At 42.4% G+C, this 14,438-nt stretch overlaps 1 protein-coding gene across 1 annotated transcript in view; it reads right to left on the minus strand.

Moving 5' to 3' along the window:
- map2k6 (mitogen-activated protein kinase kinase 6) overlaps nt 1-14,438 on the minus strand; it is a 30,146-nt gene that overhangs the window by 2,944 nt on the left and 12,764 nt on the right. Inside the window, exons 2-10 of the mRNA XM_072373567.1 lie at nt 11,833-11,896; nt 9,550-9,598; nt 9,162-9,275; nt 7,754-7,873; nt 6,527-6,643; nt 6,373-6,424; nt 4,470-4,597; nt 3,885-3,962; nt 1,008-1,147 (exon numbers count right to left, since the gene is read on the minus strand). Coding sequence (XP_072229668.1) covers nt 1,008-1,147; nt 3,885-3,962; nt 4,470-4,597; nt 6,373-6,424; nt 6,527-6,643; nt 7,754-7,873; nt 9,162-9,275; nt 9,550-9,598; nt 11,833-11,896 — 862 coding nt within the window. The remainder of the gene's footprint in view (nt 1-1,007; nt 1,148-3,884; nt 3,963-4,469; nt 4,598-6,372; nt 6,425-6,526; nt 6,644-7,753; nt 7,874-9,161; nt 9,276-9,549; nt 9,599-11,832; nt 11,897-14,438) is intronic.

The following is a 14,438-nucleotide window of genomic DNA, read 5'->3' on the forward strand; positions in this document are numbered from 1 at the left end:
CTTTTATAGCGAGGCTCCATTATTTTCATCCAGACGTACCAACTGTGTAAAAACAGTGTTAGCGTTAGCTGCTGCTAAAGGAAGAAATAAATCGGTAAATAAACCATGAGGAGTTATTTCATTAACTAAGCTGTTAGCGTTAGCTGCTGCTAAAGGAAGAAATAAATCAGTAAATAAACCATGAGGAGTTATTTCTCAGATGCTTCCATTTCCCTGCTCTGAAGTTCAGGCTCTGAGAGTTGGAACTGATCCTCTTTGTGGCTCAGTTCCTTCAGTCCAGCGTTGAACTGGACCAAGTTGTTAAAACAGTGGGATGAAAAGTGTTTGCTGCACATTCACAGTCTTTAGCTAACTCTGCTGGAACATTAGCCTCAGATATAGTTTATTCACTGGGCTCTTATATCCTCTGAGGCTGCTGCTGGATGGAAGATGCATGCTCCTCAGTACAGAACATTTCCACCAGAAGCTGGCTTCATCCGTCCAGCAGGGTGGATGTGAGTGGGCGGGGCTTAGCAGAGGGGGCGGGGCCATCTTAAGGAGTTAAATGAGGAACTTTCAAACAAAGAGGAAATAAATAAATACCAGGGTTGTGTTTTTGGGGAGTTTTACACCTGCTGGTGACTTCAGACGCCCTGATATATGCTCCCAGGAACAGGAAGAAGAAGTTTTTACAGAATATGTCACTTTTAAGACGTAATTTGATTTATTGGTGATGAGTGGTTGCCCAACAGGACAAAGTGGTCTGTTTTTTTCAGCAAAAAGAACAGAAAGGTTTCAGGCAATTATCAAATTTCCATGAAGTGATGCAGAACTTTAATGTCACGCTGCATATCTGCCGAGTCAGAACAGACTTTTGGACTTACAAATTTACGAAAAAAAGGCACCATTAAGAGTGAATTCAGCTGAGATTTATGAAGATTTCTGTGTGACTTGTTGCAGCATCTGGGTGTTTCTGAGCAGGGGCTCGGGCTGGAAGGTAGAGGCAGAAATGATAGAAAAAGACGTACCACTGAGTGGTGAAGTCAACAAACTCCGGGGAAAACTGGTTGGCAGGAAGCTGGGGCGAAGGTTCTTCCACCACCTGCTTCAGCTGCTGAAAGGGCGTCCCCCACGAGTCGTAAGGGAAGCGCAGGATGGCGAGTTCGATCTGAGCACAGAGAGAGAAGGACACGAGTTATTCAATCCAGACCTGACCGACAGATCACAAAAAGCAAGCAGGTGAGACGGGAACTGATCACAACTCATCAATCTGTAGTTAATCTTCAAAGCTTCCAAATATCAGGGGAGATTCACATCATTGCACCGGCAACAGATTCTTAAAATAAACTATAAAAACAGTTCAATTAGCCGATAACTTCCACTCAGAGAGCAGAACAAATCAAGTGTTTTTAGTGGCTGTAATCTTCAAACATGACAGAGAGATTTAAAAGCTAAATGATTGAAGAGAACATTTCCAAATATGTTTAGCATAAAACAATCAGAGCTGCAGCTAAATAATAAAATAATAATACATTTTATTTGTAGTGCCCTTTGCATCTGTTAAATTTAGTTCTATCAACACGGAGGAGGCCTGGGAGGAGAAGTGCACCAACACCTAATGGAGGGAACTGTTTCTTTCCAAAGGGGGTGCAGCAAAGTCTTAATAACCAAAGAAAATCACTTTATCCAGCCCAGTTTTTGGAGTCAAATTTAGCTTTCTCTCTCTATTTCTATGTGTTGTTTAAACGTTCATAAAGGAGGAAAGATGTGGATTCCAAAATATTTCTTATTTCAATAATCTTCTGGGAGAAATGGTGCATTTTCTGTATAAAATGACTCCATTTATCATTCTGTGTTCAGCATATGTGTTTATTGCTGCCTGGGCTGCTGTCTGTCTTGTAAAAGAGATTTTAAATCTGAAAAATTGTCATTTCTTTGTTGAATAAATGAATAATATATATAATATCAGTGAAGGCCCTTCCGTCACCCTTCTGTCTGATCCGGTTCTCGGTGTATTTTTTGATTTGTTGAGGATCAGCTTTCAACTTTCAGACAGATGGCCTCACACTGTGCAGACTTTGACATGAATCAGAACTCAGATGAATCAGAGACTGCAAGCTGCCCAGATCTGAAGGCTTCAAATAAACCCCAACAACGTACTCTGATTCGAATATACGGATTTAAAGATTTAGGTTATTTGTCTTTTATCTATTTAAAGATTTAAAATACACGTGGGAAGATACATCAGCGTACTGATCTGTGTTCTGTGGATCCCAAAGGTCAAATACTCTCAACTATTTCTGGAAAAAGACTGATTTTATTCACTCATTTTCTGATTAAGGCCTCCCTTTTCTTAAGAAAAAACAACCTTTTTTCTGCTTGGCAACAGCACGATCACAACCAATACTTCTCCCTCATTGGTTTGGCTTTCAGCCAACCAATGATGTCACATGTGTCTCAGGACTGGACCAAACCGGTTCCAACCTGCATCAGGCAGTTCCAAACTGTTCTTAAACTGTTTTCTTACCATTGTTTTGGGCCAAAACTTTCTGCCTTTTTTAAAATGAATAATAATAATAATAAATTATAATGAGACCGAGTGAAAAATAAGTATGTTGACACGACACAAGGAAAATAATGTATTATTGTATTAGTTTGAGCAAAACCTGACTTTTAAACATCTTAAACATGTTAATCTGACTGAAATCGTGGATAATGCGGTTAGACATCATATAACTCCTGCATTTATACAGGCTACTGGACTCAAACGGACCTTGATGCTCTGCACATGCTCCAAAGTTCAATCGTTTTGCATCCTTTTGTAAAACAGTAAAGTGTTTATTAATCCAGCTGAATTCCCAATTTAGCTGCTCTCATTCACATATTTTTTTAATTCTTTTGTCAGAAACTGGAACAGAAAATCAGCCCATTCAGACTCACTTAAAGCGTTTCCAGACTGTCGCTCTGCTCTAATAAAAGCCTGATTTTATAGCCACAGCCTCATCTGACAGAAGCACCGTTAAAGCAGCTTAAAGACGGCGTCTGAGCGGTGCTCAGCTGGACTCGTGTACCGTGACGTCCCACAGAGGAGGCAGCAGGATGTCTGGAGGGTTTTATCACAGATTCAATAACTCGATTCCGTCACGTACTTTTAGACAAGAATTGCGGTCTGGTTAAATGAAACCAAGTTGAGCTGTAACCGTAGCTGGACAGTGCACGTGACCGTGCTTCTTGCTGATCTGTCTGGTAAGGGATGTGAAAGTCACTCTGAATAACATCTCACCTCAGGACACTGCCCTGTGTGAGACCCATAGGTCCCATAGGGACCATAGGGACTGGATAGTGTAGTGGTATGATTGCCACCTTTCATGTGGGAGACCTGAGTTCAATTCCCCTGCATGAAAGGTATTACCTCCAGTAGGGGTCCCTAGGCAAGGCCTTACCCTATCTGCCTACCTGTAAGTCGCTTTGGATAAAATGCATAAAAACGTAAAACAAACAAAAACCCCACAAGCAGGAAAAGTCTTCCCAAACAGCGCTGTTCAGGCGTTCCATCAGCGGTTCAAACCTAAAGCAACGGCTTCGCTTCACTCATAACTTCAGCTCCGCGTTTCACTTTAAAACCTCAGAATTATTAAAGCTGTGCTGGAACATTTTCTGCTCGACTGGAACAGACGTTTTAATGGATGGAGACGAGGACAGACCAAAGTCAAGCCGACGGCGAGTCCTTGATGATTAAAAACTCTGAAAGCTCTGAATATTTAACAGCTCTTGAAAGGCTTTTGTGAAGAGCTGGCCTCTTTAACTGCTCACTTCTTACCTGGAAATAACCCTGTACGTGTTCTGGGTGAAAGAAGACGAGCAAACTTAGGACAGCCGGGTCTATGAGTGAGAGGCTGGCTTACCATGGTGATCCCTAAACTCCAGATGTCAGACTTGACATTGTAGCCCTTCTGGTTCGTCTCGGGGTTGATCCTCTCCGGCTGCAGAACACAAGATCACATGATGACTCCCCCATCTACCTCCACCTGCTCCACCATAATCACTCTGCACCTTCATCAAAGATTTGAACCGAAACATCTGGTCTTGTTCAATATTTCACCCAGACATCTGTCATATAAGCACTTCCTGTTAGCTGCATGAGCTAACGGCGTTTTGTTTACTGGGATATTTCGAACATGAAGACAGCTTAATTTAGAGGATAATTCAGATAAAACCTGTCTGTTATCTGGTGGTAGTGAGTAGAAAGAAGATTTAATGTTAACCTGGGACTTTGAGCCTGTTTTATTCAGGCTGAAGGCGCTTAAAGGGTTAAAATATTTATTCTCATCCGTTTGCTTCGGCTGTTTTGCCGAACTTTGGCTCAGTCGAGCACGTTTTGTATGAAAGGTGCGATATAAATAAAGTTAAGACGAGCTCCAGTGCACAGCATGAATAAAGTGCTTTAAAATACTTTAAAATAAAGCTACAGCTGCAGACGGTTCACTTACCGCCATGTACGGTTTGCAGCCAGCGTCCATGGTTTTAGCCACAGAGTCAACCAGGTAGCCGCTGATGCCAAAGTCGCACATCTTCACCTGGCCCTGAGTGTTGATCAGCACATTTGAGGGCTTCACATCTGGAGGGAGGACAAGGAAAACAGCAGATTTAGCTTCAGGAACAGCCGTCTGTCTCACCTGCTGCCTCTCGGTGAATATGAAACCAACAGCAGTGGTCACAGAGGTCTGATGCTCAGATTATCAACATGTGGTCGTAAAGCTTTGGTTACAAACAGAGAAAAAAGGTAAAAATGGTCTGAGGGAGCAACACAAAGCAGGATACATATATAAAAAACTAAGAATAAAACAAATACAGTGAGAATCAAACATTGTGAATAATATATATTAGAAAAGTTCTATAAAACCTTCAGTACAAACAGCCAGACCTCCTGTAACCTTTAAAGTGTCCTGATCAACAGTTCTGCAGCTTTCTGAAGCTCCTTCAGAGTTTTTCTTTGGACATTTTCTGCTTTTTCACTCATCTTCAGTCCTTGTTCCTGAGCATTTTCAGTGTTTTTTCTTTGTTCAGCCACTTAACTCTGACCCATGAAGCATTCAGGCAGAAAAAAGGCTCCTAACTCAAGGGATGAACCAGTGTTGTGTCGACACAGAACAGACAACTTAGCAAAGAAGCCATTTTAAACTGGATCTTTAGGCACTTTGTCACAAAGACACATCATTTGTTCCCATTTCTTTAGCTGCATCTATGAAAAACAGCAAAGAAAACACAGTTTGACAGACAGAAAATAGGATTTCTGCAGCAACAAGGTGATTCCCAAAGAGCTATTAGCTGAAAACTTGGCATATCTCAGCATGGTGTGCAGTGTGTCCTTAAAACATTTGAGGAAACTGGACAAGTGGAGGACAAAAGAAGAAGTGTCAGGCCTAAAAAACTATCTACAGCAGATGAACAGGATCTGAAAGTGATGTCCTTAAGAAAGAGGAAAAAATCCAGCTGTGACCTGACAGGACCTGAGAGATGCATCTGGACCTTCAGCTGATCCATCTACTGTTGGCCCAAGCCTCATCAGAAATGGGCTCCATGGAAGGGTGGCTGTCAAGAAGCCGTTCTTAAGGAAGGGAAACAGGGAGAAAAGGCTGAGCTATGCTAAATGACACAAGAAGTGGACTGAAAATCAGTGGCAACAGGTCTTATGGAGGGATGAATCCTCCCCAGAGCCCGGACCTCAACATTATTGAAGCAGTGTGGGATCATCTGACAGAGAACGGAACAAAAGGCAGCCCACATCCAAAGAAGAGCTTTGGGATGTCCTTCAAGAAGCCTGGAGAACTATTCCTGAAGACTCCTTAAAGAAATGACAGAAAGCTGGTCTCAGAGGGTTCAGGCTGTGTTGGAGAATAAAGGAGCTCAGACCAGAGATTCACTTTAAAGCTGCTGAGAACTGAGAAAAAACTCTGGATTTATGTTCATGCTTCAACAAATCTTTGTTCATCAGTCGACTCTGTTTGATGTAAAGCAGCAGCAGCTCGACTTCACACTCCAATCATCTTGGATCACATTGGGAGGCGCCCCCCCCTCCACACTTAAGGGCACTAATTTCATAACCTAATGCGTTCGGTTACAACTTAAATTTTAAATCTACAGCCTGACTGGAGAATTGAAAGCTTTGTCTTCCGGCTCAGCTTCCACAACTTCTGCTCCTCGGTCTTCATTCGACCCTGTAAAATCTCTCCAAACAATCCACCAGAGAAGGGTGCAAATTAAACAGCTCAGTTCACACTTTTATGGTCCTTCAGTAAGAGCTGGAACCGGCTCAGAGGAAGGAAGGAAGAAGCAGCTGAGTGGATATCGACTCCGCCTCAGAGTTTAATGGCTTTGCACTCAGGCTCTTACCTCTGTGGATGACTTGCAGATTGCTGTGCAGATGCTCCAGAGCTTTTACGATCTGTGATAACAAAACCATTAATAAGCAAATGAGACTTGCATCATAAATACTGTAAATCATTATGTTTGGATGAAGTGAGCCGCCACAGGAAAGGGAACCCACTGAGACGGCGATCTTTCCCAGGATGTCCTCGGGGATGCTCAGGCCCTTCTCGATCACCTGCTTGTAGAACTTGTCGAGGGAGGTGTCCATCAGCTCCATGCAGATCCAGACGTCGCCCTGGCAACAGACGGGGAGATTTGGAGAGATCAGGACAACAAAAAAAAAACAAAGCAGCCCATCAGATTCCAAACAGGCAGGAAGCAGCAGGTTTCCCTGAGTCACAGGGAGGAAATCCTGAGCATCCACTGGACGGTTGTGGCCCGATACGAACACTGTTGGAAACACAATTACTTCCAACACTTAAAAGCAACGTGTTCGTTCCAAACAGCCGCCGGCAGCTTTCCTCTGACATTCAGCGTGTTTCTAAAGGAAAAACGAGGATAAAATGATCTGAAATCACAAAAAGTGACGAGGAAACGGCCGCTGATCCGGTTCTACTGCAGGTATGTGTTCTGGCTCCGCCCCCATTGTACTTGGGGCAGCCGAGTGTCCCATAATGCACTGCACTCCAGACGAGGAAAAGATGAAAACTGGACCTTTGGAGTTTGTAGCTGAAGGATTTCATCTCAAAAACTTTCCCTTTGTGCGACTTTACGGTTATTTTTGCCTTCTGACGGACGATGTTCATAAATTGGACCAAAAATTGCACAAAAAGCATCAAATCTGATGAGGAAAAAGTTAGATTTTTTTACTGTTAAAACCACAAACATGTAGAACTGAGAATGTAATTTCACTGAAGTTTTAAACACAAAAAGGTTCGACGCACATCGTTTGTGTCGCACTTTCCTTCCAGCAGCCCGTTTTTACCGGCTCCCCGGAGCCTTTTTACTCTCTCAGTTCAGAACAAAAACAGTTTTCATTCTCAGAAACAATAAAAAATAGCCTGTTTGAATAAAAATTATCATTTATCCTTTTCTTCTTCTTCTTTTTCTAAATATGTTCATTTTTACATCCTTTTCCGGTGATCTTTAAGAAAACTTTTATTTCCCGTTTAGTTTTAATCAAAATAATCTTCTAACATGTTTTTCCACGTCTCTCGTTTCCTTTCAGCTTTGCTCTAAAATAGTTTTTCCTTTAAATTTAAACGTCGGATCATCAGCAGAAAGATGCTAAACAAGTTTTTATTGAACAAACCACACTTTGAGCCAGTTTCCATCTCATCTTCCCCAGCAGACGCTCGTTTATGACGACACAAGCTGAATTATCTCTGTTTCTTTCTGCCGTTACCTCTCTGAATAATGCTCCGTAGAAGGTGACGGTGTAAAAACAGTCCACTGTCCTCATGGAGATGTCCAGGTCCATCAGCAGCCTCTTCTGCTCCCGAGTGTTCACGGTGGCCCGAATCCTCTGAGGAAGGACAACAGGAAAATAGATCACCCAAAAGTCATTATTACTCTGCAACTAAACACTGAAACCATCAGATAAACAAGTTCAGAGGTCACACCTTAACACACACTGTGCTGTTAAACATCTGATCAGCTGATCAACAGCCAGTTTGAGCTTAAATGCACTTTTCAACAAATCGCTGCTCTCCTGCATTTCTTCCTTTTGCATTTTGAAGCTCCGCTTACGGACTGGTTTACGGCCTGGTTAATGACCTGGTTACGGCTTGGTTTACAACCTTGTTACTGCCTGGTTATGGCCTGGTTTACGACCCGTTTACGGCCTGGTTACAACCCGTTTACGGCCTGGTTACGGCCTGGGTTACGACCCGTTTACGGCCTGTTTACAGCCTGGTTAACGGCCTGGTTACGACCCGTTTACGGCCTGTTTACTGCCTGGTTACGACCCGTTTACGGCCTGTTTACTGCCTGGTTTACGGCCTGTTTACAGCCTGGTTTACGGCCTGGGTTACGACCCGTTTACGGCCTGTTTACAGCCTGGTTAACGGCCTGGTTACGACCCGTTTACGGCCTGTTTACTGCCTGGTTACGACCCGTTTACTGCCTGGTTTACGGCCTGTTTACAGCCTGGTTTACGGCCTGGTTTACGGCCTGGTTACGACCCATCAGCACCGAATGTGAATACTTCATTTCCCCCTCGTCTCACACTTTGGTTCAGGAGTGGATTTGTGCAGCAGCAGGCTGCTACTTGCTGGTGCCGAAGAGCCGGATCTCCAGTCCTCGTGTTATCGTTAAGGTCAGAAGACGTTTCCACAGAGTTCGGCTTTAGTGCCCAAATAATCTGCAGTTATTGAAACATTATGCAGCATATTTTAGATCCCGGCCCGGAGTTCCGCTGCTTGTTGGCGTTTCCTGAAACTTTCCCCATCCTTCTGTTGGACAGACGCTTCACTTTTACAACTTTCCCATTCAGTTTGCAGCTAATTCCACATTTCTCCTCCACTTCACGTAAAATGATGAAAACAAAAAGTTCAGCTGTTAAATTAAACAGTTTTTCATTGAGGTGATTCCATATCTTTGTCAGGATTAACTTATCAGCCAAAGTAGCCGTTAATCAGCAGAAAGTACATAAATACAGTGAGAAAAGTAACAATATTTGAACCAAAAACAAGAAACTGAAGCTAAAATATCAAAGTTTAAGTACTTGAACCGAACAGGAAGTAGATTTCTATGCAGTGAAGTCAGTTAGATCGATTAAAACAGAGTGTTTGAGGCGCCAGTCGCTCACCGACCTTAACAGCCATGATCTGATCGCTGGGCACGTGCCTCATCTTGTCCACCACGCCGTACGCTCCCCGCCCGAGCTCACAGATCTGCTCCAGGTCATCTGCCGTCACCTCGCATTTCTGCTCCGGACACAGCGTCAGAGAACGTAAACACAGGAAAAAGCTCCTTCTGACGTTATTCAGCCTGCAGGGAAGCATGAAGCTCTGCCGATGGACAATTCCTCTGATTCAATGAGTTTAAAACTAACATTTTTACTGCCTGAGAGGCATTCAGAACCGCTTTAACTCAGCCAAACAGCGCGGATCAGCCACAAAAACACCAGGAGAAGGAGGAAAGATGTGGTGCAGAAGGCCGGAGTGAGACGGAGAAACACGAGCCAAAGAAGTAAATTACCTTTTCTCCGATCGTCACACAAGCCTTGGAATCCAGATCTCTGGGGGGTCTGAAACAACAAAGACATTTAATGAGATATAAGCTGCTTCAACTGCTCAAATTTGCAGACGAGTCAAAGAAAAATGGAGATTAACCGAAAGAAATAAGAAACCTGTCTGGATTTATATGGTTCATTTATTTGGACCTTTTCAGCAGCTTTTAACTAATTTATTCGTGCACAAAATTATGAATTTATGAATTAATATGAATATAAAGCTCAAAGTTGAACTAAAACAAGAGGAAAATGCAATCAAATGGGAAAATAATGGGATAAAAACATTTAACTGGCATTAAAAACCCAGTAAAAGAGTTTTAAAAACACAGAAATTAAAGAAAATGTTTGTTAGTTTTCCATCAAATTAAAGGTTTCAGGAAATAATAAAATAACAAAAATTGGTAAAAAACAACTTCAGATATTTAACCAAATCATTATTTATTTAAAAAGATTAAAGCCAAAACCCAGAAGCAGTGAGTGTAAAACTAAGTGAACCCCTGATCCAGCAGCCATGTTCTTTTTAGAGAGAAGAGGCTTTCTCCTGCAGCCCTTCCAAACAAGCCATCCTTGTTCAGTCTTTTTCTAACTGTGCTGTCATGACCTTTAACCTTTAACATGCTAACTGAGGCCTGTAGAGTCTGAGATGTATGACCTTTAACCTTTAGCATGCTAACTGAGGCCTGTAGAGTCTGAGATGTATGACCTTTAACCTTTAACATGCTAACTGAGGCCTGTAGAGTCTGAGATGTAGCTCTGGGCTTTTTCACCTTGGGGTGACCTTTGACCTTTAACATGCTAACTGAGGCCTGTGGAGTCTGAGATGTAGCTCTGGGCTTTTTCACCTTGGGGTGACCTTTAACCTTTAACATGCTAACTGAGGCCTGTAGAGTCTGAGATGTAGCTCTGGGCTTTTTCACCTTGTGGTGACCTTTAACCTTTAACATGCTAACTGAGGCCTGTATAGTCTGAGATGTAGCTCTGGGCTTTTTCACCTTGGGGTGACCTTTAACCTTTAACATGCTAACTGAGGCCTGTAGAGTCTGAGATGTAGCTCTGGGCTTCTTCACCTTGGGGTGACCTTTAACCTTTAACATGCTAACTGAGGCCTGGAGAGTCTGAGATGTAGCTCTGGGCTTTTTCACCTTGGGGTGACCTTTAACCTTTAACATGCTAACTGAGGCCTGGAGAGTCTGAGATGTAGCTCTGGGCTTTTTCACCTTGGGGTGACCTTTAACCTTTAGCATGCTAACTGAGGCCTGTAGAGTCTGAGATGTAGCTCTGGGCTTCTTCACCTTGGGGTGAACTTTGACCTTTAACATGCTAACTGAGGCCTGTAGAGTCTGAGATGTATGACCTTTAACCTTTAGCATGCTAACTGAGGCCTGCAGAGTCTGAGATGTAGCTCTGGGCTTCTTCACCTTGGGGTGAACTTGCTGGGACGTCCACTCCTGGGAAGATTGACAGCTGTCCTGAATGTTTTCCACTTGTGAATAATCTTTCTCTCTGTAGAACGATGGACTCCAGATAGTGTGGAAATGGCCTTATAACCCTTCCCAGACTGATGGGCAGCAGCAGCTGCTTCTCTGAGATCATTGCTGGTGTCTTTCCTCCTTGGCATCGTGTTAAACTGACAGAACTTCTGCTTTTATAGAGCTGCTCACACTGACTGAGGATCAGTTAATCAGAGCATTGATCAGCAGCTCCTGGCTGCTTCTTACCCTCTTAGTTCCTGTGAAAGCAGTCAGGGTTCACTTAGTTTTTCAGGCTCTGCTTCTGTGTTTTGTCTCATATTTCATGCGTTTGTCTGAGGTTGGATTTACTGAGTTTTCTGACCTTATAATGACCAGATGAGGGTGTACTTTCTTTTTCACCCCATGTGTCACACTGTGCTAATAAAGGTGTTATTAACTAAACTAAATTGTATTAAACATGATTAAATACAGCTGATGATGCTAAATTAAACTGAAACCGGGTCACCGACAGCCAGCAGCCGCAGCTTTTTCAGTGAAAATGATTCATTTGAACAAAACCTGAACATTTAAATCTTTTCCCAGAAGCAGCTTCATTCTGAGCTTCACATTAATGAGGAAGAAGCCGTCCTGCTGAGGTTTTCACTGCGTTTAACGCAGAGGATGGATGGAGTTGATTTTTATTACTCGTATTCAGCAAAGAGATCGGGTTGGTGTGAGCCAGGATGTGACGATCAATACACTGCAGGACTGTGCACGTGAGGAGGAGGAAAGACTTACACTGCGGCGGGCGCAGGCTGCTCAAACGCCTCCTTGGGGAGCTTGAGCGCCGGCTTCTTCCTAACTGGAAACAAACAGAAAAAAAAGGCTTTTAAAGGAAATAAAATCACTGCTGCAGCGTGAAGGATGAACAAAAAAAGTGGGTAAAGTGCAGAAATAATTAGATAAATACAGCAAAACTTTCCATCTCTCTGTCCAACATCTCGAGCTCGACTTTTATTTCTGAGGGAGTTTCCTGTCCCGGTAATGACTCTGTAAGGCTGGAAATGTCCCCAAAACAGACACTTCTGTGCCAAGTTGGTTGCAAAGATCTCTAAAAATGTGTTTTTCAGGAGTAGCATCAGAAATGGAATCACTTTGTCTATAAAACTGTGTTTCAACAAATTACTGCCGCTGTTTCCTGTTTGAAAAAAGTTTTTGATGAAGAAATCGTCCAAATTAGAAAGAAATGTTCTTAATTTGAAACATTTTGATCTTTTTGGGTTTGTGTAATTACTCCGACTGCCTGAAGAGGGCGACAAAGGTTCAACATTTAATGTTGAAGAATAATTTTCTATTGATTATGCATCAATCCTTTAATATTTTAAACCAATCAGTTTAGATGTTGAGTTGTTTCTTTTAAACAGAAATAATCAATAATGCATATAACAGTTTTTTCAGTTGTTAGAGAATTAAATAAAAAAATGTAAAAGACATTTATATTAACTGGTTTGAGCTTCCTAAATATGAATTAATATTTAAAGACTTCTCTGGTGTCTTAAGATAATAATTTATTGTGCTTTTAATAATATACATAAATAAATTAATATAAGTTAAGATGACATCACTATTAGTAGGACAGGAAGTATGAGTCAAGATGTAAAAACTGTGCTGCTGTAAAGGAATTCAAACTTTTAATCATGATTAAATAAATTCACTTTACCTTCACCTTTGAAAAGGCGGCATTGTGGCGAATGCTTTAGGAAGTTGGATGAATGTTTGCAGACAGCTGCTGTTATATCGCTCATGTTCAGCCTTGATGTGTCCAGAGCTCATTTCCAGAGGATGATGCGTCTTAACTGCACCGTTTCAACTTCTCCGATTCACTTTTTTAACATTTTTCAGTCGTTTTAAGTCGTCGGACCTGCTCTGATTTTGACGCCGGATCATTTTGGAGCCGCCTGCCGTGCACGAAGTCCACAACAATGAGCACAAACTTTGCATTTGTGTTAGTTTTGCGATATTTAAACTCAATTATTAAACGATTGTTCAGCGTTTTATTTTTTCCTGATTTGTTTCGAAGCAGCAAAAAGGCAGGAATTCTAATCATCTGCCTTACGGTTAATAATCCAAACAACCATAAAGTAAAAAAGCTGCTAGTCTGATGCCACACACTGAGTCAGATAGTCTGATTTCCTCTTATTATCATTCCAGAGTTAAGGAGCAATGACACAGAATGCCGCACGGCTGTAAGTCTTTTTTGATTTATCACGTTAAATTTAGCTGCATTTATAGATATATTGGAGATTTCTTCCCCCCCGACAGACAAAGCCAGCTCTTAGATCTTAGCTGCTGCAGCTAATGCTCAGTTTTCACTGTTAGGCGACAGAAATGATTGTTGCGCATCGATTCATTTGTTTATAAAATCATATAAATGCAAATGAAATGTTGCCAGAGCTCACAACGACACACTGCAGATACATAAGAGATAAGCCCCAAGTCATCCCATTCAAGAGGTTTGGTTTGGTTTTATATCTGTTGTATATTATCTGTGCACCAGCTCGTCTCTCTGGGTAAACTTGTGAGTCTTAGTGAGTTTTGAGCAGCAGAAAGCAGACTGATGAGACTCCAGAGGATGGTTTCAGTGGCACCGGAGCGCACCACAAGATGAAAGCACAGCATAGCTCAGGATGAAAGATCAGTTGATCATCCAGCTCAACTTTCTCTTGTTTTTCCCCTTCAACCACCGCAGAGTGTATGTTCTGTAGACCTGATTACATTTACTTTTCTATACAGCTGCAAAAGACATGTCAGTCAAACCTTAACAACAGTTACCGTGGTAAATTTGCACTTAATAACCGACTGTATAAATCCGCTCTGCAGTACAAATCGAATGTTTAAAAGCTGACAATTTTCTGCTTACTCACATCAGCCGTCAGGCACCGAAAACCTCCTGCTGATGTAAAGTGACACAAACCGACTGTTTCTGCCTGATCTCCTCTACAATTTTACATTTCCTGTGGATACAGAAACGAGCAGCGACCAAAGCTTCGCCTCAACACCAATACTCACGGTTGGATGCAGCGAGAGGCTCCAGATCCTAACCGAATGTAACAGGCACAGCAAGCAAGAAGAAGATAAAAAGCAATAAGAGGAGGGGGACATCTGGCGACCCAGGTGGGCTTGCTCCATGTGGAGGTGCTGCACTGAGACTTTACCAGCTTGACGCCTTGTTAATTCATGAGTGGTTGCTTTGTCTACAGGTAGCATCTGGCTCAAACCTCCTCAGACTGGCTCACAGCAGCTCAGCCCATTCACAGTCCTTTAAGGCCCCAAGTAAAGCACAGATTCCTACAACTATGCTGCCATACAAAGGCAGTATAGTTACAGTATTCATGCTAAAGATG

The sequence above is a fragment of the Leuresthes tenuis genome, unplaced genomic scaffold (genome assembly GCF_036924035.1).
Source record: "Leuresthes tenuis unplaced genomic scaffold, fLeuTen1.0.hap1 SCAF_20, whole genome shotgun sequence".
NCBI lineage: Eukaryota > Metazoa > Chordata > Actinopteri > Atheriniformes > Atherinopsidae > Leuresthes > Leuresthes tenuis.